This window comes from Pinus tabuliformis, chromosome 2_1, assembly GCF_031772625.1.
Source record: "Pinus tabuliformis cultivar Carrire ecotype Pingquan chromosome 2_1, CPIR1, whole genome shotgun sequence".
Lineage (NCBI taxonomy): Eukaryota > Viridiplantae > Streptophyta > Pinopsida > Pinales > Pinaceae > Pinus > Pinus tabuliformis.
In genome coordinates this window covers 38,688,301-38,715,321 of record NC_142299.1, presented here as the reverse complement: position 1 = coordinate 38,715,321, position 27,021 = coordinate 38,688,301, and the positions used below count along the sequence as shown (strand labels likewise).

Below are 27,021 nucleotides of genomic sequence, written 5' to 3'. Positions count from 1 at the left end.
AGCTACCACACACTCTTGGGACGAGAGGTGGCTGCCTTGCAGCTGATTTACCCATCTTATCACTCAGGTTGTAAATCTTGAGAGAAATATTGTGATAGTTCACACCCTAATTGGGGAGCTTTAAATTGTTTTCATTTATATATATATATATTTTATTGGTTAATTATATAATTCAAAAATTATAAAACAACAAATAATTTATATTTATATTTATATTTTATGAATTTTAAAATTAATATATTGAAACTAAATTTTATTTTTAATTATTATGAATCGTAAAATAATTTACAATTAACCCGTAGAGTTATCGAGTTATTATTTTTAGTTTTATATTTTTCCCATAGATGATTTATACCTTTAAAAAAATTAATACAAATCTGACTTAAAAAACTATTTAAATATGAAATATATTTCCCCCTTTTATGGAGATTCAATTTTTATTAAAATTTTAAAATTTTTTGTTGGTTTGAAAAATTTATTAGGAACTTACACTTTAAAAAATTATAGGTCTTCAATTTTGGTACCTATAAATAAATTAAAGCGAAAATATTAATAAATTACAGTGGAAAAATTTGACACGAAAATGCTCAAAGTTCGCACCTACCGAGATCAGAACCCGGAAATATTTTTACATAAAATGGCATTTTTAAAGTGGGAGATATATCGGAAAATAAGGAGAATGAAATGAAAAAAAAAAATATAAATATGAGGTTTTATGGTTGGAAAAGCCGAGATGTAACTTGGTTGAAAAGGCAGGCATAACTAAGTTTCTCTATTTATTTGCCATCAATCATCAGTCACTCCAATTGATTCTCTTTCAGTTTTCAAACCCTCCGTGGCTCTGTGTTCTGTCCGAGATAACTGTGAGAAGGGATTGCGAGGGAAAGGGTTTGTTATCTCTTCTTGTCGGCCATGATTGATCTGTTCTCATACTGCCGCCTGTGAATTCACAGCTTGTAGTTGCCGGACGATGCGTTTTTGCGATTCGAAGCTTGGACTGCTCGTGTATCATTCTCTTATTTTCTTGCAGAAGAAATTTAGGGCCAGAAACGCCTCGTTAGGGTTTCCATAGCATCGACAAGAAAAATGGAAGGCGGTGGTTTCGTTCGGCGCACTGTGGACGACGTTTTTAAAGATTTCAAATCACGTCGAGCTGGCTTGATCAAAGCCCTCACTACGGGTCCGTTTCTAACAAGAAAAAAGAAAAAGATTGAAGTTAAAAGTTTTCCGCAGTTTTTTTACGCGCACATACGTGAACAAATTTGAATTGTGCGGTGTTGTTTGTTTTTAAGAGATTTTTGCTATTTTTGGTTTTTCTTTATGATTTATTAGGTTTATCCGCTTTCGAACTGTATTTGAAAAAGAGTTCTGTAATTTCGTATTTTTTCTTATATCCCAGGTTTATCTGCATCCCTACCGTGTTGCACAATTTCATATTTTGTATATGAAATATGCATACACCATATTTTAATTATTACCAAGGTTTACACTCGTGTGCCTCGTGCTATTGTTTATTTTTCAAGATTTTCTGTTGTTTTCTCCAGTAAAAGAATATTTATTACGTTCTTGGCATCCCTGCTGTATTTGAACGAGATCTCTGTAATTTTATTTTTCTTTTTAAGTTTTAGGGTTATCCGCATCCTCACTGTAATCTAAGAATCATTTTTTTCGTGTACTCTGTGATTTAATCATGCTCAAGGTTTCTGCCCATATTTTATCATATTCTCTAGAACAAATCTCCTGTAGCGTCATTACAAATGCATTCACACGCACATAAATATGCTTGAATTGTGTGCTATTATTTCTTTTCAAAGCCTTGTGTTTTCACGCTGAGAATTTTTCGCAAATGATGAAATGCTGAAAGGGCTTTATATTACTTGAGTCATATATGCAAGTTTCTGCTTTTTATTATGTTTATCAGCATCCCTACTGTTTTTGAATAAGATTACTGTACTTAATTATTATTATTGTTATTTTTATTTTTGGCCATTATATTTTAGGTTTTGCATTTGAATAAAGTTTTTATTATATTTGGTTTTGCATTTGAATAAAGTTTTTATTATATTGTAGGTTTATATGCATTCTTGTTGTTTCTTTAGTAAATAAAATGGAATTTTCATTATATTATTGTGTATTATAGCAGTTTTTTTTCAGATCTACTGAGAGCTTTTAAGCAGGTCCGAGGATCTCATTCATCTTGACTAACTAGTTCATGTCTTTCCTTACGCCACGCTATCAAAAGATGGGCACTTAAACAAGGTCCTCCTTCTCCAGTCTGCCTAGTTTAAATTGTTTTTTACGGTCTTCTGCCATTATCAGATCCTGAGATAGGAAAATATTCATATATTTTCCTATATCTTCCCATCTAGATAACAGGCTTTTCGTACCCTGTTTGGCTTCAATGACACACCTGCATCCGTACTGTATTTGAATAAACGTATTGCGCTTTTTCTATTTTTATTATATTTGAGCTTTATCATCCTTTTATTTATCATTGAATAAAATTTCTATAATTGTATTTTTTTTTTTAAATATTACATTTATCTACAACGCTAATGTATTTGAATAGGGTTTTTGTAAATTTGTAAGTTCTAGTATATTTCAGGTTTACCTGCATATGCACTGAATTTGAGTTATATACACGCACAGACTTTCCCCCCATTCCCAGGAATATCCTGTTGGAGGGCAGTTTAATTGCCAGCTACAATAATGGCTGGTAACTGATGAGGACTCAACCGGATTTGAAACAATGACCTATGGCCTCCTTGTTGGCAACATGAAATGGGCAGATGGTTCAACTGATTGAGCGAACAATAGGAGCTCCTTTTAAGGAATCTGTTGATGTAGTCTGGTTTGTCATGCAAGGGGATTTGAATTGGCCACCTAGTAGAATGGGATTAGCCAAATACCCAACAACATTAGCAACAATTGGTTGAGCTAACCTTTGGTCTATATATATGTTTTTCCATGAATTACATATCCCGGGGAAACCCACTGGGCACTTTCATTCTGATGATTGGTACCTACTACCAAGGGTAAACCGGGTTGTTTAAGTCTCAATGCCAATACAACAATACACTTATTAAGATCCCAACATTTCATTCACATGGCACTTGTCGGAATTGAGCTTGAGTGGGATGGATAACATTCCACTCCACTGTCTAGGCTAGACTGAATTGACACACTCATGGGGAAATTCAATGGATGCTTTCCCTTCTTTATGGATTGCATCCCTAGTAAATCTGTTGGTATGGACTAATTGTTCATCACCCAAGGGAGGTTGAACCAACTTGTTTAATATTTTTCATTATATTTTGTTTTTTGATGACAGTTGTTTATTCATTCTATTTTTTCCTTGTTCCTTTCTATTTAGATTATTTGTCTTGTTTTTTCTTTGGGTTAAATGTGCTTCTGTAGGTAATTTTTTTGGTTATTGTGCTGTGATATGAATTGTTTTCTAGATCCCATTGTGCTGTGATAATCTGGGTTTATATCCATCCTGATTCCTAACTGTTTGATTGCGGACTTATCTGTGACCCTACTATATTTGGATAACATTATATATTTTAGTTTTATCAGCATATATCCGTACTGTATTTCAGTTTTTGTAGATCTTTTGTTTATTAATTCTGGTCTTTTATAATCCTTTACTATTTAAATTTTTCTTATTCGGTTAAGTAGGCTTTGTCAGTATTAGTTTTACCATTTTGTGATACAAAGGGTTTTCTACAACTCCATAAAAAAGGTACTCAACGTTAAGATCTCTTTGACATTTGCATCATGAAGTTTTGAATCATGTTAACAATTTTTCATTTGGACATATGGTTGTCTTCTTTTGGAGCAAATCAGATCTGGATGCTCTTTGACGTTTCGAAATATATATATATATATATTTTTTTTCCGCAAGTTAAATAAGCTTCTGTCAGTATTATGTTTTCTAATGTGTGATACAAAATGTTTTATCAACTTCTGATGATCAAGGTTAAGGTCTTTTTGACATTTGCAACCATGAAGCCTTGTGTCATGTTGACAATTTTACATTTGGACTTGCCGTTGCTTTCTTTTGGAGCAAATTTGTAGGGATTAAAAATATTTTTAGCGATATTGTTTTATTGTTGATTTAAATATTTCATATCACATTATTCTAAATATGAAATTTAATGTAATGTTAAACGTCTTATTTGGACTTATCTTTGGCTTGTTTTGTTGCAGATGTGGAGGAGTTTTATCAGCAATGTGATCCAGGTGAGTTCCTCAGTGTTAGCAGAAAATATCAAAATCCTCTAAATAAGCTGATGTTATGGTTCTTTCTTATGCATTCAGTGAAGAAGACTAAAAATATAGGAAATTTGTGCAGAACAAAAATTGACATTTCCAATTCATAAAATATACAAAATAACATTTTCAGATGAGTTTGATGAGTTTTGAAGCCAGACATTGGGTGAGTTTGGTGAGTCTTGGGCAAGCTTGATGAGTTTTGAACAGGTGGAGAGTTTTAAGGTGAATCTTGGTTTGAGTTTTGATGAGGGAGTGAGTACTTATCCCAGGAAACAATAAAAAACACGGGAAGCTCTCACAACAGTGATTTTGAGGGTGACGGAAGAATTCTGTGAGCCATTTTTAGAGATATTTTAGGAATTTAGTTGCTTGAATGTGATACCCAAATTGACTTTAAGAAATGTAAGATTGATTAGATCCAAGAAATTTAGGTGTTTGAATATGATTCCCAAATTGGCTTAAGAAATGTAAGATTGCCTAGATTCAAGTTCAGTTCATCTGACAATGTTTTTGGAGTGCATTTAATGTGATTTGTATGAGTTCTCACAAACGTCTGAATTGTTTTGTAAGGGCTGGATAATGGAGGTTCCATATCATATGCTCTTATTTTGGAAATGAAAATAGGGGTTTAAGCTTTACTCTAAGCTTTAGTTTTTTGTTTTTCTCATCTTTGGGGGTAGCTTAGAGTCTATGGTGTGTAAGGTCCTGGTTTTCTGTTTCTTAGCTTAGGGTTCTTTGATTGCATGCCTGATGTGAGATAATAATAAAATGGGGGGGAATCCATGTACTTTTCATCCTCTTTAGAAGGTGTTTGTATTGTGGTCCAGTTAGGATTTCGAGTGACAGCTTAATGTTATACCCATAAAGTTCTATTTGATGAAACTTCAAAATATAACACCACTACGATTGAGTGTTCTTTGACTTATATAATTGATGCCTCGTTTCATAATGACCAAAATATTGTTTAGTGGTTCTGTTGAACCTTGATCTATATGGCCGTGATGGTTCTTCATATTGCATTCTTTATGTGTTGCAGATAAGGACAATCTATGTCTTTATGGATTTCCAAATGAAACATGGGAAGTTAATCTACCTGCAGAAGAGGTGCCTCCTGAACTTCCCGAGCCAGCTTTGGGAATAAACTTTGCAAGAGATGGGATGCAAGAAAAAGATTGGCTATCACTGGTTGCTGTACACAGTGATTCCTGGCTACTTGCAGTTTCTGTCTATTTTGGTGCACGATTTGGGTTTGACAAAAATGACCGGTACATATTATTTTTCTCTAATATCTTTCTTATGTGCCTTTCTGATTTAAATGAGAGGAAGCTTTTTACTGGATTTTACATCAAAATCAAATTCTTTGTCGACAAGGGCAGGCTTGATGGCTTATTCTATACTATCAATTGATTTATATTCCATGAACTGTGAATATATAAAGCAAAACTGGTGGGCAGCATTTTACAATAACATTTTTGGTTGAGTTGGTAGAATCTTTTGACTTTTGGGTGATTCACGCCTCTGCCACCTGATTGTGAAAACTTGGTCATTTTTTTCTCAGTTCTTTACTCTGGCATTGCCATGGCTGATGGTATAATCTTAATATCCAATTAACTTATAGTTTTAGGATAAAATCTGAACATCTGAACAACCTACAGTATTTTGAACATCTTGTTGAATGTTTAATACATTGTTATGTTGGTTTTTGTGTTATGTGAGAAAATAATGTCAGCCTGCATTGATTCTCATTGTTTGGAAACGTGTAATGCTATTATGAGCTGCTGGCCTTGGCAATCCATTAATGTTCTTTCATATGTTTCAGATTATGATTTTCTGCAATTACAGATTTGGGGGGCTGTTACCCAAATGCATGCATTTTGGTAGTCATGATTCTCATCAAATGATGCACAAAGTTTTTCTTTGGATCACCACACCCTCACTCAGATACAGGTTATCCTGACAGTTTACTGTGTACACCTTCAGTCTTAAAGTTATTCTGCCATTTTGTTGCATTTGCTACAGAAAGAATACAAACATTGCAACCTGTATTTGTTTCAATCAAACTCAAAAGCCTTGCAAAAATAGCCATTGTAGCCCTGTGTGGTGCATGCCTACACAACCCTTCAGAGGATAGAAATTGTCATCTGCGGAGACTCAGAAAACTGAAAAACTGTCAAACCTAAAGTGATACAATGCAGACCTGCAGCAGCATAAAAACATGAAATATCTGCAGCAATTATCTGTATGGAAAATTGAATTTAAGTTAGCCAATTAATTTGCAATGCTTCCTTTCGTTTGATTTTATTGGTATTCATTAAAACAATCTTTCGCACACGTATTCCTTAATCTTGATTTCTGAATTTTTACCTCTTGTGTCTCAACAGCTGAACTGTTGGTCATTTTCCATTGTGTAGTGCATGTCTATAGACCATTGGGGCGACATTATTATCTACCATATTGTCTAGCAAACATTGGGATTATTCACAATCTGGTGACATGGATTTTTTATCCAATTACATTTGCAAACATGGAAAATTGCCATTAAATGTCTGGACTCCAAAGAAAAAAAAAAATTAAAAGAAAAATCAATCCTGACTTTAATTCTGCTTGCAAACTGAACTATGGAACCAGAAATCTAGAAGAAAAACATAAAACAGATTAAACATTGACCAGATTCTTCCATAGATTTATTTGAGGTCTAATTGAAATTGGCCTGATGACAGGAAGCGGCTTTTTAACATGATGAATGAACTTCCAACAATATACGAGGTTGTCACTGGAACTGCAAAGAAGCAAGTAAAAGAAAGATCTACAGTTACCAACAACAGCAGTAGCAAAAACAAGTCAGGAGGGAAGGTGGTGAGTTGTCATGGTCTAGTGCATTTTTTTCAATTACAAATTAACCATGGCTGATGGCTTAATTATTTTGTCTGAATGTCTCTTTGTGACTGTAATCTTCTTTCCTATAGGTTTTTAAAATTGTAACAAGGCTCTCATGTCCTACACTTCTTTTGTTTTAACAGCGGTCATCTGAATCTCAACCAAAAATGTCGAAGTTACCACTATCCAAGGATGAAGAAGATATCTTAGACGAAGAGGAGGATGACGAACATGGGGAGACTCTCTGTGGAGCCTGTGGTGGAGTTTATTCCTCTGCAACTGCGGAATTCTGGATTGCATGTGATATGTGTGAGAATTGGTTCCATGGCAAATGTGTGAAGATCACTGCTGCAAGAGCTGAACACATTAAACTGTACAAGTGTCCATCTTGCAGTAATAAAAGGGCCCGCTTGCAGTAATAAAAGAGCCCGTGTTTAACTACAAGCAAAATATTATCTGTAATGTTTCAAAGAAATTTGTGGCTCCAGCCAAAAGTGTTTGGAGGCATTGGAGCTTTGTTTCTTGCAATTGAGGTTGATGATTAAGGCAGGCTGAGACACCGTGTGACCTTTGAGGTCAGATAGACAAGTGCAACATCCATTTACATGCTGAGCTAGTTACTTGTTTGTTTTTCTGATCGTAATTTGTAGGACTTCAAAAGTTTTGATAACTCTCTACGTAAAGTTATACACTTTTGAAACCTTTGGGACGTCATGAAGAATACAGCTCTATGCATGTTGGGTTAGTTGCTTTTTATTTCTTAATGCGCATTGTAAAACACGACAGTTTGAATCCATCAAGGGTTTAATGTTGAATGTGATAACCTGTGTTCTTCAGAGTAGCCATCTTGGATACACTTATTTTATTTGTATGCTATGCTTAATATGCTATTCAGTTTTGTTGTGAAGTCTGTATAATATTTGGCCATTAATGGTATGTGCTTAGTAATCGGTGTATGTACTATGTAGTGTAAGTTTTGTTTATTGTGGATGTGCAATAAGTTTGCGCATTATATATTGTGGTGTGGCCACTGATATTTTAATTCTTTTAGTAGAAGTTTTTTGTTATCGGGTGTGATTGCACCCTCTAAATTGTGTGGCTGCTTATATTCGAATGCTTCTAATAGAAGTTTGGTTATCAGAAGTGACAAGTTTTTTTTTTGCCAAATCTCATTATGCTGTAAAATGTAGCCATATTTTGTACCAGTTTATTATAGAACTTTATTTGTGCTGATTTATGCCCTTGGTGATTCAACAACTGTCACAGGGCTGGGCTGAAGTGAGACTGAGAGTGCATATGCTAGTATCTACGTTACTGGATACGTGTCCCTCTTGTTAATATTTATGTTAGTTACCATGTTCTTTCCCCACTCCTCGGATTTGGCCTCCCTCTAGTAACTTTCTGAAAACTCTAGCTTCAAATTTTGACAGTGTAAAGGATTGGTAGGGCCACACATTCATGATTTGTTATTGTTGAAAGTGAAAATCGAATAAGCACTTACCTTTTTGTTCTGTTGATGCCTGAAAATGCACGGTTCATTTTGAGCCATTTCTCTACCTTAGGAAGGCCCCTAAGGTCGAGGTGTGAACGGATAAAGGAGATTAGTTGGGTTTGCAGGTTATGGGCACAGTCTGGAAGGGCATACTTGATTCATCAAGGCATTTGAAGGTTAGTACTTAGGGTGGATGGTGTATGGATTGAGCTTGAAGGCATCAGTCATATGAATTATAACACTTGGCTGAAGATATCCACCTCAAACGATGCACATAGCCGAAGATGAAGAGCAAAATCTGCTTATAGAAGTGGCTTTCTTGTGGGAGGGATTTATAGGCCTGGGGATGACCATACGGAGGAGCACTTAGCTTGAGGTTTCCAGTGGGCCCAAATAGGTCTATTTCCCCCTAATGACTAGGTCAACAAACTTCTATAGGAAGAGCGGTTAGCATTTCGGGATATTTATGAAGTTTGAACCCAATTCATCATTTGTGCATGAAGCAAGGAAAGGAAAGCATTTCTAAAGGAGCACTCACCTCGGAAGGATGGACGTGGACCCAAAATCCCCATTTTACTTCCTGAAGCAAGTGTTAAATGATCATCTGGAGGAGCGCTCTCATGGAGGAGATGCCAAGTGGAGTTGTATTCCCTTCCAAACCCTAATTCAGGTCAGATGCGCACCAACAACAGAGCCTTCTACACCAGGGAGTTTAATATGGCTCTAATACACTCATTTGCTCGTAAATTAAGGCTAATTGTACATACTAAGTGGAGTGCCTTGCATGAGGAGGCTCCCATTTGGCCTTGAATACACATTCAAGCCCTAAACCATGTTAGATAAGGAGTGCCCGCTCGGGAAGTTATCGGGTGGCTTCTTAATGATATTTAATGGAGGATGGGTTGGTGGAAGACTATTCTATTACTCTCCCTCCCTTGATCTAGCCCCCTAGGGTTCAAAGAGGAGCGATAAAAGAGACGAGGATTAATTTTTAAGAGGAATTCAGGTGGAGGAAAAACCCCTTTAGGCCAAGTACATTGTTTCTTGCAGGCAAGGGAGAAAGGGCTAATAACAGATTTGTGCTTATATCTTCGTCTTTTTTGTAGGTGAAATGTGATGTATAAGGCTGCCATTGTAAACTTGCTGGTGTATTTTTTGTTCAGATCTGTCTGCCTTGTTATTTGGAAGTGCTTAAGTTGTGGCAAGTCCAGTTCTATTTGACCTATTGATGTAATCTGATGTGTCAATAAATAAGTTGCCGTCTGTTCATTCATTTTGAAGGCCGTCCTGCTGCTCTCTTTGTATTGATGGTTGCATGGTATACACGTTGATGTTTTAGACTGAGGATATCATTCAATATTGACATATCAATCAGTTTGATCTTTTTAGTAAGGTTCTGCTAATTTCTTTGTTAATGTTCTCAATTCCACTCAAGCCTTCCTGTAATCTTGCTGCCACAACTAAATGGCCTAGAGGATAAGGCTCTTGTCCTCTTGAGTTTCACCTTCCATTGTAAAAACCATAAATCACTCTGTACTTAACCACTGCTGTGGTGACAGTGGGCAGTGTTTCTAATTTACCCTAGGGTAAAATCCCTAAATCACTCCGTACTTTAACCACTACTGTGGTGACAGTGGATAGTGTTTCTAATTTTCCCAGGGTTGCACTTTTTTCAGGGGCTTGAATTTTCTTGAAATTTCTATAGACATGTTCCATCTGAGATATCTTTTCTTTGACTTTATCTTAGCACCCCTGCGGTATTTTGTGAACAGACGTGATGCTGCCCAAGCCAAAAAACCACTTGACACTGTTTTCCACTTAGATTGGCCTGTGGAAATGTGTGTCTTAGGCTAAAACCAGGGCCAATGCCCCAACTTAGAATGGGAAATTCTGATAAGCTGCAGAGAGGAGGAAACGCACGAAGTGACTGCCAGCTGACAAGAGAAAATGCAGAGCCTAAGGCATACCCTTGTACAGTCAAAACCCAAGCTGTGGGCTTGAGAGAAGCGTTTCAAATTTTATTAAGATCCTATGATCATATCTTTTGATTCACGTCTTGGAACATCCATGTATTTGGAAGGGATCAATGCATCTCTAGGGTATGCACACTGGATACATTTCAGACAGACTCACATGTTAATTTTTCAAAGAGAGGAGGGAAAAAAGTGTTGTCAGTAAATAAACTTTAGCACGATTTCAGAGACTTGACATTTGAATATTTTAGACAGACATGATCATTTCTACCGAACTGCTAATTAGTTAAAGCTCTTGTTGTGCGAGAATTTTATTGTGTGCGTGTATGGCAACTTGGCAACCAATGTCTTGTTTGTAAAGTTGGAGGGTTATTACGCTGTCTTACCAGGGTTACATTCTTTCTGTGGTCTGCCCATTCTAAAAGGCATGCCAAGCATGGATGAGTCTGGGAACAGATTCTGGGCAGATTTGGTGTGCGTGTATGGCAACTTGGCAATCAATTGTCTTGTTTGTAAAGTTGGGGAGGGTTATTACGCTGTCTTACGGGGTTACATTCTTTCTGTGGTCTGCCCTTTCTAAAGGCATGCCAAACATGGACGAGTATGGGCACAGATTCTGTGCAGATTTGGTGTGCGAGTATGGCAACTTCGCAATCAATTGTCTTGTTTGTAAAGTTGGAGGGTTATTACGCTGTCTTACCAGGGTTACATTCTTTCTGTGGTCTGCCCATTCTAAAAGGCATGCCAAACATGGATGAGTCTGGGAACAGATTCTGTGCAGATTTGGTGTGCGTGTATGGCAACTTGGCAATCAATTGTCTTGTTTGTAAAGTTGGAGGGTTATTACGCTGTCTTACCAGGGTTACATTCTTTCTGTGGTCTGCCCTTTCTAAAAGGCATGCCAAACATGGATGAGTCTGGAAACAGATTCTGGGCAGATTCGGTGGTATTAATATTCCTCAGACCTGGCACATAATATAAAAGAACTCCACGCTGTGTGGTGCAAACTCTTGGCCTTTGGATACGTTTCTCAATGCAACTTTCAAAACAAACGACTTATCAAACTATTAAAACTCTTTTTGGTTCTTCAAGGGCCATAAAGCGAAGTTGAGATATTAGACTTGCTTTATTGTGTATGACCATATCTTTGGCATTCATTTAATAACTTCACAAGCTGCCGAAAGATTCATGCAAGGATTCCCCCACTCCCCCCCCCCCCCCCCCAAAAAAAAAAAACCAGGTTTTGTACAATTTAAAAAAAAAGTCTGATTATTCATGGATACTGATGTTATCATGCATGAGAATTATATATACTTTTAAAGAAAGTAATTTGTTTACATCTTTATATATAACTTTTTTAACAAAAAATTCTGATTATTCATGGATACTGATATTATCATGCATGAGAATTATACATATTTTTAAAGAAAAATGTTACAGTAATCTGTTTACATCTTTATATCATATGCGGTTGGATCACTGTGCAACTCAAAGTGCGTAGTTCAGTGTACGACTATTTGACACTCCTAATTTGTTACTTTGATAATTACTTGAAACAGCCATTCTATCGATAAACACGGTCCTGTGAATTATTTAATACATCTCTATTTAGTTTCTGTTTACCTGGTTGTATATACGGTGTTCATCATGTTTCCCAAAGGAATCACCTCTGAACAAAGAAGCGACTTTGCTGTCTAATCTCACATTGATTACATTGTTTCAATCAAACATAGCGGAAATGATTAGCATTTTTTCTTTTGGCAAAGGTTTTATGTCAATTAATGTTATTGCACTGATATTGCAGATAAATGGTAATTTTCTAGCAATATATAGGAGCACGGAGCATTCATCACTTATGGTAGGGAATATCTTTTCATACCAACAGGTAACATCCATATGCTGCCCTCTTAAATGTGTTGAAGATGCAAAAATAATGTTGATAAGGACAAGAAATTTCATATTATGAAAAATTGCTCCAGAAGTCAATTCTGCCGGCTTATCACAATTGAGAAAGTGTTACCGCGGTGCTTTTTACTTTTTCTTTTTCTCAAATACCATGTTTTTGAGTGGGATGGTATTCAAAATTTAGGATTTCCAAGATATTCCTGATACATCATTCAGCACTGATGCACTTACTATTTAGCCATACATGAGCTAAGTCGTTCACCGAGAAAGATCAGGTGGCCTGCTGTTAGGTATACGGATCAAAAGGCTTCATCATTCAACATTATAAAGGAAATGTGTTCTCGAGCCCCAATCTAAAGTCTGAGAGAAATGCTTATGATTTCCAGGTGATAAGGGGATTCTCCAGTAACAGGCCAGGTTAACCCTGAACGTAAAAGTTGTGATGCTCATTTCAAATCAAAGGAAAATTTCAAAACTTGTTTATTATTTCGAAGCACTTTGAGAACGGGAATGGCTACTGAGCTTTCCTCGCCAAACAGTTTTGCTCAATGCATATGAGTTGTTTACAGAGGATTTTTTTTTAATCAACAAGCTGCAATTTGATGATCCAAGCAAGAGTGCAAAAGTATAAGAGGTTATGCTGTAAAACATTATTTTATATTTTCCTATCATTTTATTGTACCATTTACATTCCCTACCCAATGTGAACTCTTTCTTTCAAAGATGAAACAAGGATTCAATTAAGTTATAAAACAGTACATGTGCCCCCAGCTATACCTGCAAGTATGTTTTATACAAAAACGAGGGCAATCAAGTCCCACCCTTTAGCCTAACTAAGAGCCCAACAAGTTTGGTGCTTTTGACTGTTTTTTGAGATCCGGCCGAGGCCGTAATTTCAAGAAATCCACATATATTATGTAACTGCTTTTATTAAATGCCACATGCTTGAGAGAGGCTGGAATCTCTGTTCAGCATAAAAACCACTGGGATGAACGCTGTATAATAATAGCATTCAACGAGTTATGGGAAAAACATTTGTTCTGTTATAAATATCGTTTTTTGTCGTTATGGCTGCCGTTTAGCCATGACTCTTGTTTTATGTTTATTTGGGACCTTGTGTCGCTGGGCTTGATCTTGGATAGCTGGATTTTTTTTCCTCCCATGTCTTTCTGAAATACACATTTCAGGAAATCTGCTGGGCGTGTTGGCACTTCTCATTTTGAGGATTATATTTGGTAAGAACTTGAGGTTTATCAATATATTGCTGAATTCTGTTACGACAATTTACTCATTAGGAGGTCAACTCAACTTACCACTTGCATGAATTGAATCTAAATGAGAAATCTACAGTTTTTCGTAACTACTCAACCCAAGATAGACTTAACTGACAAGGTTGCTGGATTTGTATTATATACCGATATCCAAAATATAAATTGCTACAGTTTTCAATGTATAATATGCAAGCTACGTTAATGACTTACTTAACGCAGTTGAATCCCAAAAAACGATATCTAATATATTAAAGCTATTGTTTTGTGATCAAACTTAACAAAAAAATGTTTGTTATATCTTGGCAAAACTTGAAAAGATAATCCCCGATACCAAACTTTCCAATTTAGGGGCCGCCAAAGTTACCGATATGTATGTTAGTTAGGTCCTCCAAGAGGGAGGTACTTAAAGTTAGTTAGGTCTTCCGACAGGGAGGTACCTGGTCTTTCAAGTTTACGAAATATAACAGGCAATCAATGGCTATGTATTTATTATTTGCGCTGTTATGTATTATTGTAGCAAGGCCATCTGCGCTGTAGTGAAGGTTGGCATAGGTGCATAGGGTGGAATTTAAGCCAAACCATCTGTTCAGATGGAACTACTGAGAGTTCATATTTCTGGTGTGCTTGGTGAAGTATTAGGAGTATAGATGTTTGATTTTGTAATAATTGTCAATCTTGAGTGTATTACTGAGAGTTCATATTTCTGGTGTGCTTGGTGAAGTATTACGAGTATAGATCTTTGATTTTGTAATAATTGTCAATCTCGAGTGTTTCTTGCACTAGCAATGTTTGGCCGCCTTTAGTGCTTATGTGTTATAGGTACTTTATTTTTTATTTTTTTATTTTCAAGTGGTGAAATTGACAATTATGTTGGGCTTGTACTTACATGACATGGGGTCAATTTAAAGCATTATAATTATAATCTCGTCCATATGGTCTCGTGCATGATACATGAGCCAGTCGAAGTTTAAACTAGTTACATTGTAAGTAGTGCTTTAACAGTGCACCACTACACACTATGGCACGATATATGAGCCAGTTGAGGTTTAAACTAGTGACATTGTAAGTAGTGCTGTGACAGTGCACCACTGCACACTATGATCAACTGATTCACCCTGGGGTATATATTTCTCAATTTTAATAGGGATAACATTTTTAATTGTTTTTATTTGAATTTGAGTAGTATGTAGTGTGGAATTTGATATGCATTATTTTTGTTTGTCAAGGATCTAATTTTTTTGATTTATTTGCCAAGAAAGCAAGCACGTTGTTAAAATATTTGATTATAATGTACTTTTGTTAAACAATATTTGATTATAATATTAAAATTGTTCTTTTTTTGTATTTTTGATTAAAGAAATTGGTAATTGGGCCAGTCTCGCATTTGCATGACATAGGGTTGATTTCAACAATTATGATTATAGCTCCTAGTTCAACCATGCAACCCCAACATGTTGTCCTCACGGAAATTGGAGATTTAAATCTCGAATCTCATGGAACATATCACGACGATCACTAATTAAGCTGCCCTGGGACAAATCCTAAAATCATTAAAAAATGATGCTTGAAAAAGGTTTTCAAATTTCAAAAAGTTATTAATTTTTTTGGTTGAACATAAATTGGGTGAAATATTTGTTTTAAATGAAAAAATTAACCCTCCATATTTTGCCATGTTGTCATGTTGTCATGTGATAACACGGACAAATATTCTATATTATTTTTCCACTCTTAGTGCTTGGTGCATAAATCACAACACTCAGAAAAATTTCATACATAAAATCATGTATTTAATGTAAGTGATTCAAACTTAAACATGAAAGAAATGAATTGCAGATATGATCATAAATACAGAGATGCAGCAAAAATAACACTAGCTTGGTTGATGGTAGTTTATCGTGGAGAAGAGATGTGGTGGTCACATGTTTATGAATTGTGTGATAAAGAGGCTAAAGGGCCTATTTATTATTTAACAACAAAGGAAAACCCGAAATAACCAAAACCTAACCCTAGGAGATGGAACACCAAGAGTGTGGGCCCAGTTGGAGTTAGTTGGGTAGCCAACTATCTGGGGTCAGAACTTGGTCACATTATCTTCATTTGATGCATACGATACTTTGTTGTAAAGGTCTTTCTGAGTAATGCAGGATTTGCGGCAGACCCAAAGAAGAATACAACCATAGTTCTGACGTCAAATCCTTTTCAAGAGGGTCCAGCCAGCAAGCCTCTCAAGCATTCACCCTTGAAGGTAGATCTCCCAAGACAAAAACTCTCTCTCACACAAGTTTACACAAGATCAAATACTTCACAACCTTCCTTAAGCTCTCTAGCAATCCCACACTTGTCACACCAGCTACCTATCAAGCTCACAAACTATCAGCAACACTCCAAACACTATGAATTCCAAAAAACTAGCAGCTCATGGCAATGGTGGAGGCTTAAATAGGAGAAGGAGTCTCCATAAATGGTGGGAGGATGAGCTTATCTCCAAGGAAGGTGGCTCAAATGACGAAACAAACATGCCAGAGAAGGGAGGACGACATTTACAAGGCCAACAACCAGGTCTGGAGTCATCTGGAAGGTCGGCTGTTAGAAAAAACTCGCCTAGACTGGATCATCGCGGGTGCCTAACTGCACTGGAGCACTGACATCGCTGCTGAATAACAAAGAAAGTCATATCAACGCGATCAGATATAAGTAACAGACGCGCTGTCTCATGAAATTCGACCAGCGCGTGAATCACGTGTACTTCCGCGCTGGTAGCGCATTTGGTTTATTTTGGAGCGCTCATCAACGCGTTTATTTTTACAACAGTCGCGATGATAGCAAAAATTTGGCAAAGTGGGTCATTTGGCAACATTGGAGAGGATGAGCATGGATGATTTGGACTCATGACACAGTGGGAAGACTGGTAGGAAGACAGTGACAAATTACTGTGTAACACTAGTCCTAGTAAGGAATAAGTATGAGGAAATTCGCCTATGTGTGCATTTATAAAATCTCAATCGTGCCTCAGACAAAGAAAATTATTCAGTGTCATCAATGGAGTTGATATTACAGACCGTATAGGGGTTAAAAATGTTTTCTCTACTCGATGGATTTTCTGGTTACAACTAGGTTGTAGTCTTAGAATGTGATAAACTTAAGACAAATTTATGAACAAAGCAGGGCAAGTTCGCCTTCAGAAGAGTGCCTTTTGGGCTAGTTAATGTCAGTGCAGCCTTACAACGTGCGATGGACATTTCATTCCATGGTTTGATCAGCTAGAGTGTGGTGGTGTATCTTAATGATGTCATGGTGTTTTAAAAAAGGAGATTTGACCACCTGCACCATCTGAAGAAAATCTTTGAGTCATGTTGAAAATACCAAATATCTCTTAATCCCAAGAAGAGAATTTCACTCTGTCCGAGGGATATCTCCTGGGCCACATCATAGAAAAGAGTGGGATTAAATTGGACCCTAAAGGGTCAGGGCTATCACAAAAATTTCCTTCCCAGTGGGCAAGAAGGCCATCCAGTCCTTCCTGGGCAATATAATTTTTCTCTGCAAGTCCATCTTTGATTACGCTCAAATAGTGAAACCCATGTAGTAGATGGTGAAGAAGGATGCAATATATAAGTGGGATAGAAGGGAAAAGGATTCATTCTCATGTATTAAGGAAGCAGTCACGAAACCACCAGCTTTGTATAGCCCATATTTCAACAAGGAATTCCTGATCTAAACCTTTGCTTTTGATACTTCTCTTGCCATTGTGCTTACGCAGAAAGATGATTAGAATAATGAGCAGCCTAGATCTTTTATGAGTGCTAACCTACAAGGACCGGAACTTAACTATCCGCCCATCGATAAATAGGCTTATGTGTTCTCCAAGGAGGTAAAGCACTTTTGGCCCTATATTTTGAAGAATAATTGTATTATCATTGTTCCGGACCTAGCAGTCAGATCAATTTTTGTCCAGCAAGAGTTGGGTGAGAGAATAGTGAACTGGATGATTGGTTTACATGAGTATGATCTAGATTTCAAACCAGTTCACACTATCAAGGGCCATTATCTATGTGAGCTAACAAAAGAAGAAGTAAATACAGTAGAAGATGATTCATCTGGATGGGAGTAGGAGATCGAGATGTATAATGTTGAGCGAGCTACCCCCACTGATATCTCAACTGATATGTTGAGCATATGAGCAATACTCATATGCTTCTAAGCATATGAGTATTGCTCATATGCTTAGAAGCATAGGATTCATAAAAGGTGTTGTGTGACCTCCATGATGGACTAGTCAGAGGACACTTTGCAGGGGACACTACAATGCACAAAGTCATGCAGGCCGATCTTTATTAGCCCACACTATTCAAAGATTCTCATGTGTGTGCCCACAAGTGTCTGGTTTGTCAGAAGTGTGACAGCTGAGGAAAAAATTCATTCACCCCATTGCATCCTATGGATGCAAAAGAACCATTTCAACAATGGGATTTGGACATTATCAGTGAAAATTTTATACACTCATCGAAGTAGCATTTTAATATTCTCACTACCACATAATAATTCATGTGATGGACAGAAGCGATTCCACTCAAGCAAGTGAATGATAAGGAATTCATCAATTTCCTAAGAAGAATAACATTACCAAGTTTGGAATTATGACTTCACTTGGTTTTGAAAATGCAACATATTTTTCAAAACTTAGATTATATGATTTTGCATTGGAAAATGGTATCACATTAAAACTTCCATCTACTTAATATCTGCAGGTAAACATTCTTGTTGAATCAACCAATAAGAACGTCATTTATATCATAAAAAATATCATCTTCTCCGAGCAAAGGAACTAACACTTTGCTTTGATGAATGCCTTATGGGATGACTGAGTCATGCCTAACCCTTCTCTAAATACCTCTCCTTACTTCCTAGTGGATGAAAAAGAAGTTGTCCTACCTTCAAGCATCTATTTTCCTACCTTTCAACTTGTTAGGATGGGGTCCCATAGGGTCAATTTTGGGGCAAAAGACCAAGTTTTTCTATATAAATATGTAAAGTCTCTACAAGTTGTGGTCATGGAGCACGTAGATAATTAAAGAGTCATAAAGGGTTTTACCCTTCTTTTATGTAATTTGAGTCGACTTTTGAAGATCTACCCATGGTCCGCGGACCATGGGATTTTATAAATAGGTGTGTCTTAGGATGCATAAGAAAAAAGGTAATGAATTTTGGTCTATGGGAGAAGTCTAAAGAGTTAACGAAGAAGAGTAGGAAGAAAGGCTCTACAGCTATGTGCACAGAGGCCTAGAGTAGAGTCCGCAGTAGAGTGCGTGGACCCCTGCAGCTAAGTGCACAAGGAAGTCTTGAGTCTGCAAGTAGAATTGAGTATTAATAAAGAAGACTGTTGCATAAATACTTGTGTTTATCTCTTTACTTCTGTTTATGTGAATGCACCTTATGTTATAATGGGTTTATGAAATAATTATGTATTGATGCATGACTGTACATGACTTATACTGTTATATGAATGTAGTTACTGTTAACTATTTACATGAAGATTATCTTGTTGTATGTTGAAGTCATCGAACACTTAAACTGATCTGAGTCATTACTGGGTTATAAGTAGTCTTTGATGCGTGTAAGTAGTCGATTTTCCTATTCAAGGTCTGCAAAAGACAATCGTAGACCTTCGTGGAGGTCTAGAGGCTAATTAAAGGAAGTTACATTGATAAGCCTTAAAGGCTTATTGATCTGTGTGAAGGCAGATTTAGGGCATAAAATGACATCACGCTCATCTCTGTTAAGGGGATCGGATCTAGCGACGACTTTTTTGCCTTTGATTTCTTCTGTGGTCCTTCCTTTCCTTGTTCTCTATATCTTTTGACCTAGAAGGGAGTGCTCTACTCCTCCTGACCACCACCACCTTGCTCTGACTGTTCCTCCTCCTCTGTTTGGGGCGAAGGAGACTTTTCACTGTGCTCGAAGCCACACTCTTCCTATTCGGCCTACTGTTTTGCGGCGTGCCCCACTTCCACCCAGGCCTTCTCCTTGGCCTCTTTTTCTGCTTAGTCGCTTCCTTCTTTTTCTTCTCTGCGGACTTATTAGTACCTGTGGCTAGATCAGATGGAGAGTGCCACTTTGTCGGTCAGCGCTTGATGACCTCCTCAATAGCGTCATCTATAGTGAGGTAGGGTAGGTCGAACCATTTTTGCTATGGATCTTTCCACGCCTGGATGTATATGCGGTGGAAGTGAGCTTTGAACTCTGCATACCCTCAAAGTTGTTCAAACATGGTTGGTGACAACCGCGACTTCTAGTTGATGGCCATGTGAATGCTCACCTCCATCAACACCCAATATACTTTGGTCTTTGTGATCCGCACAACATCTTTTGTGGCCTAGAGAGATGCAAACTTTATAGCCTCTAGGAAATCCTTATCCACAGGAGGAAACTGACTACCCTTCGGCAGATCCCAAGCGACGAGCATAATGGAGAGCAACAACCATGAATAGTGGAATTTTTTACTCTCATCATGTTCCTCTTGACAGTTCGCAAGGAAATCGCTACAAAGGTAGTGCACCCAGTTGAACTGTACACCCTCCGCGCACTGGGTATCCAAAGAAATCATTGGCGTCAGAACCTCATCCGCGTGGCATTTTCTCATAACTTTTCTCGCAAGGATCTATGTGGAAACCTTCACCGTGGGGTCAGTGATTGAGGTTATAGAGTACCCATGCAGCTTCTTCTCAAGCTTGAATTTATCATTTATTTTTGCTGCAAGGTCGTGCTCATTTGTCTTTCTGCTAAACTCCTTGGCTCGATTCAACTCTAAGCGCGACATGAGCATGATCCTATGGATCAACATATTAGTGATGGGGATTGGCGCACTCAGCCACAAACAACCATCATGCACCAGGGTTAGAAACTGCTTGATCACAATTAGATTGATGTTGGAGCAGTTGTAGTGGGGCACCCATAATAGGTTCAACAACCTTGACTGATTCACTCCGTGAATCCACTCCACCAGCTTCAGCGCAGTGACACCTGATTTTTTGTAGAACACCCTCTTCATGTAATTTTCTGTTGCCAAGTGGGGGTGTGGTGAAGTAAAATTATGACTGTGTAACGGGGGCAACCTCTCATGGTCCGCTAAATCCCAATCTTCTAGCTTGAGATGGGGAATCTGTGCCAAGCACGTGCCTTCAAAATCTATGTTCTCTAGTAGCCGGGGTGTATTAAGGAGGAATTTTCCTGCATTTGGGTCCTTAGGGACCTCCAATTTCCCCTTGCACGGAGGGATGTAATCTAGCAAATTGGATATTGGATCCACCCCCTCGATGTCTATGTCCTTTGCGCCCTCTTTAGCCTCCAAGTCCACCACTTTCCCCTTCTCTTTCGTGCTCAGTTTGTCTTTCTTCTAAGCCTGGGTGGCTGCATGCTTCCTCGGTGACTCGCGCACCGACATGTGCTTCTTATGATTTTCCTTCTTAGGGTTGGGGACTTCCCTCACTAGCATCAGCTTTGGACTAAGTGACCTTGGCGCTGTAGGCACTGTAGCTGGAGTCTCCATGCTCATCACCTCTGGAGCAGCTCCTTCAGAGGCGACAACCCCTCCAGTACTAGCAGTATCTCCTGGTCCAAACACTGTGTTGGAGATGAACCGCTAGGTTTCCTTGGGTTAATTCTCAAATGCAGAACTAGCGACCAGATCAGCCTAAACCCGAGGATTCATAAAAAATTGATAGTTAAACACTGAAATTCTAAGAATGAAAAGTGTTTTTCGCTAGATGGACACGTGTAATTTATAAGCAAATTCGAATTCGAATTTAACTGTTCCCCCCAAAATCCGTCCATAAATGTTGAATTGGTGGCAGATTTCCAAAGATTTCACTCTTAAATTCAGCCTTAAATGCCTTAAATGCCACCCCCCCGCCGCTCTTAAATTTTTTCTGGTAGTCAAATCATGAACAGTGACTATAATGGTTACTTTTTGGTTGCATTGCATGGTCTTTCCCACTATATTGCAGCTCCCTTCGCGCTTCTTCTGGTACTGTGACATCATTCGTTTTTGTGAAGCCCCCCTGTTGCACAACTCTTCAAATAGGCAGTGTGGTTTATAGTCCTGCACCTCCTTGCAGCTGCTTGGAGCGCTAAGACTATGCTAATATCATGTAGTCATTGGGCTGGATCTCTGGTGTATGGATTCAATTGGCTTCCATTTACCCTTCCTGGAAATGGATCTCCATCCAACCTCACGATCTGAACTACTCCACCATCTGTAATCTCTTTGATAACATATGGCCCTAGCCGATGCATATGAAATTTTCCTGGAAACTTATCAAACTTACTGTCATATAATAAAACTAAATCATTTACCTTGAAGGTGTGTAGTTTGATGTGTCGATCATGCCAAGCTTTTTCACGTCCCTTCTGAACCTGCTGATGGAATCTAGCCAAAAACCTATCTTCCTCGAACTCTGTTAACTATGCAAGCCTTTCTTCTAAGGCTTCGTGGTCTGCCATTCTGGTGAAAGCGACTGTGCGTATACGAGGAACAATGTATTACATAGGCATTACAACTTCTATGCCATAGACCAATCGAAAATGTGTCTGACCAATAATATTTTTACAAGTAGTTCTGTAGGCCCATAACACTCCTGGTATGCACACATCCCAATAATTCCGATGTGAATTGAAAATGTTCATTAACACATTCTCCAATATCTTATTAAAATCCTCAACCGTTCCATTGGCATGAGGATGGTATGGTGTACTCTTCTTGTGGTAAACCTGGAACTCTTTTGTCAGTGCGCTGATTGTTTCATTGAGAAAATGTGTACCACGATTGCTCATCAATACCTTCGGGAAACCAAACCTGGTCAACACATGTTCAAACAATAATTTCACTAATGTTGCCCCTATACATTCCGTCACAAGTTGTGCCTCCACCCATTTGGTCAAATATTTAGTCACGGCGATGACATACCACACACCTATTTTCTTGCTTGGAGGTTGAATCTGTCCTACAAAATCAATTTCCCACTTCTCAAATGGCTGCAATGACATCTGCGGATTCAAAGTCAGCTCGTCCCTTCACGATGGCCTACCCGTTGTAAGGACCTTATCCAGACTATATATCTATATATATATATATATTTTTTTTTAAACAACAATAACAACCAGAAAGAAACGCATTGAAATTCGAATTTATTTAGCGCACACATTCCTGCCACTCATTTCAGGAAACATACCATAACATTTTCATACCTTTAACTAAGATCAATAGTAATGAAATACATATGCATCGTTCACCAGAAGGCGAGACTCCGCTTGCTCTGCTGTTGTTGGTATTCCCTTGTAGCTGGTCACCTCCGCGAGTGAATGATGATGCACTTGATCCGAATGCGAAGACTCACCGGTTAACCTCCCAGCCTACTCCTTGGGTACTCTTCTTCCCCGCGGACCCTCGAGCTGCAATGGGGTTGTACAATGGAGACAAGCACTAGCTGGTAGAGGAGAGCACACCTTGGCTCAAGAGTCCCCTCTCTAAATCCTCTACCTCACCAAACTCACTATAGCTTCATAATCACTGCTCTCACAACATCTCATCCATCCAACAATAGGGTTCCCCAAAAGTCCCTTCTTCCATGGCTTGTCCCTTCTTTTATAGGAGTCCTCATAGGTGACACTTGTCATGTCATGCATAACTAATTATTTTTTTTTATAATTCAATAGCTTGATTATTCACCCACCCATGAGTCATTCTCACATCAAGGGTCTTCCAAATTTATTTACTTAAATTTTTATTTAAAACTAATATTTTCCTCACCTCAACAAGATTCCTATTTCTTCTCCTAGTTGTCTCTTTATTCCCCCCTTTTATTCCTTAATTTGTGTTCATTACTTGAAGTCAATTAATGAGTCAAGATTTTATCCCCAATCTGCTCCCTAATTTAACTCAAGTTATCTCCTAGATGGATATTCTTATGTTGGTTGTTGACACATGGAGCTTCTCTACATTTCTCTAAATTTAATTTATTATTCTCATTTTAATTCACCTTCCCCTTTTCTTAATTAGGTTTAAATTAGTTTAGGATTAATCTTTATCCTTACCATTATGTTTGTCTTTCCCATTTTTCCTAATTAAACCAAATAATCTTCCTAGTATTTTCCAAAATGGGAAGGGTAGAGTTTTTAAGGTACTCTATTTTAATTCTTCCTATGATCCTCCTTATTCCAAGTTTTATTTTTGATTTAATTATATTGGTTTCTAATCATCATTTACTCTTGATGTAAATTTACCTAGTTTTCATTCCTTGCTTATATTTATTTTTTATTATTTATTTTTAATGATTCCAAGGATGCCAAGTTTGGTTGTGCCCTTCAAGAACTTCCCTAGAAGTTCCAAGGGTGCCACACCTAATAGCTTATTTGTGATGTCAAGGGGGCCAGTTTGGTTGTGCCCTTCAAGAACTTCCCTAGAAGTTCCAAGGGTGCCACACCTAATAGCTTATTTGTGATGTCAAGGGGGCCAGTTTGGTTGTGCCCTTCAAGAACTTCTCTAGAATTTCCAAGGGTGCCACACCTAATAGTTTATTTGTGATGCCAAGGGTGCCAAGTTGGTCGTGCCCTTCAAGAAATTCCCCTGAAGTTCCAAGGGTGCCACACCACTTGCCCTTCAAGCATCCAGTGATTACGAGGGGAAAATATAGTGCAACGTCATAGACCACTATCATCTCTTATGTTGCCTGCTATAGTGAGACTAATGGTGTCGGGGATCAAGGAATCCGCCTTGATGCGCGCCCCCCGGTAAAGTCCTCATGAGCGGCCCAACTTTGGAACCTGCCCTCATGGCATCATGATCTTCAAGGCGAAGGTGCTTCAACCCTTCCAGCCCAAGTCACGGCGGGAGTGCTAGTGGGTGGGATCAGGGACTCTGTCCCACCCCTCCCATGTAGTTCCATCCACTTGTACAACCCCATCACCCATATGTGAGTCATTCGGTCAAGCAACTAATCTGTGCCTGCAACCATTAATATATCATCAGAATATAGTTAAACATATATGGCAGATTCCAAGATCGACTTAGACTTTCAAAGATAAAGTAATATAAATTTTCATCAAACCAGGTGTCATCGACATGTCATATGCGAGTGCCTCTGATGGTGTCCTACCATACTCAGTCATCATCAGTAATAAGGTTTCTCAATGTTAGTCAATTATCATACTAGCATCATTAACAATTCCTGGTCATTCACATCATTGTCCATTGTAAGTCTGAACTAAAGGAAGTAGGTAACATAGGGGACACATCCCTCATGGCTATCATCAATAATCATCAATGGAAACATACATATTCATTAAGCTATCAACATCGTGACATCGTAGAAATATACCTATCCATAAAATTTATCCTCATTATGCTTTTAGTAGAGCGCATACATATTCTTTACTACCCTCATCATAATTTCAAATAGAGACCAACTTAATTACTTAATATTGCAATCATTATAATACTGATAGATAAGATACATAACCATTCATGCTACCATAATATCAATGGAAAGCATTCATAAACATCACAACCATGAATATCTCAATCGCTAATAATAGTGTCATGGGTCCAGATCCTCAATCTGAGGTCCTCGAAGAATAGAGTGTCTAAGATAATGTCGTATCAGGGTCAGGAGACTAGAGTGGGCACTACATACACCCCCTCTTAACAATGGACTTCGTCCCGAAGTCCTTAGAAGATAAAGGAGAAACGGCGACACATAATCTTAGGAACCCTTCCTGAAACTCTTGTCAACCTTCTGGTGGGCAAGTTAAAATTTTCCCAAGGTATCTATAACACGAATTCCGTTATAACTGAAGGACTATATCTGGGGAACATTGCAACCCACTTTTTGTATAAATGTACAAAACATACATTATAGATATTGTTAAAATTAATAGTTAAATGAAGCATCATACATAAACTTTTCCAACAAAATCATCATAATCAAAATCACAACTAATTAAAGCAACAATTAATAACACCCACCTTCCTTCAATTTACAAATTGACTAATTTAGGAGAAATCTCTCTAGTTTTATTCATTCAATCATGCAATTAAGATAACAATAATTTTGTATTAACTCAAATTCATAGGGGATGCCTATGCCTTAAATTCCCATCGTAAATTCTTCTGCAGACAGACCCAAATGTGTTTTGGGCATGCTGGCATTACTTTTGGCACTTGATTATTTCATTGGCATCTGAAGTTCATTAATTATCTCAAGTTTGAATCATCTTGAACTTGGCTTCAAAGGAATAATCCGTTTATCCAAACCTTCAATGATTTCTGTTATCCATAAATCTGTAAAACTATTACCTAAGAACATAGATCTATATCATGGTGATGCCAATGATAACAGAAATCATGGGTGGGATGTGGATTCATCGTAAATTTTGTAGTTGTCTATAAATTACTTTTATGGTAAGCATCATTAGGACAATTCCTAAAAGATACTACAATCCCTTTCAAAGGTAAGCATCATTAGGATAGTTCCTTAAAGATACCACAATCCCTTTTAAAGGACTTCTTGAATTGATTCATATAGACAACAACATATGTGAGTCACTGCAAACTATATGGCATGCTGGTGCAAGGTACTTTGTTACATCCATTGATGATTCATCTAGTAGAATGCCAATTGCTTTTCTTAACAATAAATGAAAAGTTTAGATACTTTAACAGTATTTCCAGCTTTGGCTGAAAATTAGACAGCAAAATCTCCCAGGAAAATTAATGTGACAATTACAACAAATACTTTTCTACAATGTTTACTATGTGATAAAGGAAAAGATGAAGCAAGATGAGCAAACCGAAGATATATATTGTAAAATTTAAAGGTGAAAAACTTGCTCAAAAAGACAAGATGATATTTTCATAAACTTTAGGTTTGTTTTTATGCATACTCGATACAGAAATTTGCACTTGATGGAAAGAACAGAAATACTTTAAAGGTGAAGGCCTCTCTTAGAAGAATGACACTAAAATATGCTGTCAAGTATCTCTAAGCAAGTTACAAATCTAAGGTGCCATATAGATGTAGGAATTACAAAAACGTTAGATGTCAATTGCAACGTCTACCAGAGCATCTCACTAGGGACAAACCACTGCAAGAGAAACTGCTAAATTATACACTTGCGATATACAATAAAATTCATGAAGGAAATTTAAGGTCCTTACCATATAATCCTTGCT

General features: G+C 37.6%; 1 protein-coding gene and 1 long non-coding RNA gene across 2 annotated transcripts; both read left to right on the top strand.

The window, feature by feature from the left end:
• Positions 1-699: 699 nt before the first annotated feature.
• LOC149198662 (PHD finger protein ALFIN-LIKE 3-like) lies at positions 700-7,996 on the top strand. The gene is made up of 5 exons (XM_089402106.1): positions 700-1,180; positions 4,213-4,245; positions 5,315-5,543; positions 6,999-7,134; positions 7,299-7,996. The coding sequence occupies exons 1-5, from the start codon at positions 1,087-1,089 to the stop codon at positions 7,572-7,574; spliced, it is 768 nt and encodes a 255-aa protein (XP_089258232.1). The 5' UTR covers positions 700-1,086; the 3' UTR covers positions 7,575-7,996.
• Positions 7,997-11,969: 3,973 nt separating this feature from the next.
• LOC149198661 (uncharacterized) lies at positions 11,970-12,743 on the top strand. The gene is made up of 2 exons (XR_016253215.1): positions 11,970-12,505; positions 12,710-12,743. It is a non-coding gene; the product is annotated as an uncharacterized LOC149198661 (long non-coding RNA).
• Positions 12,744-27,021: the final 14,278 nt, after the last annotated feature.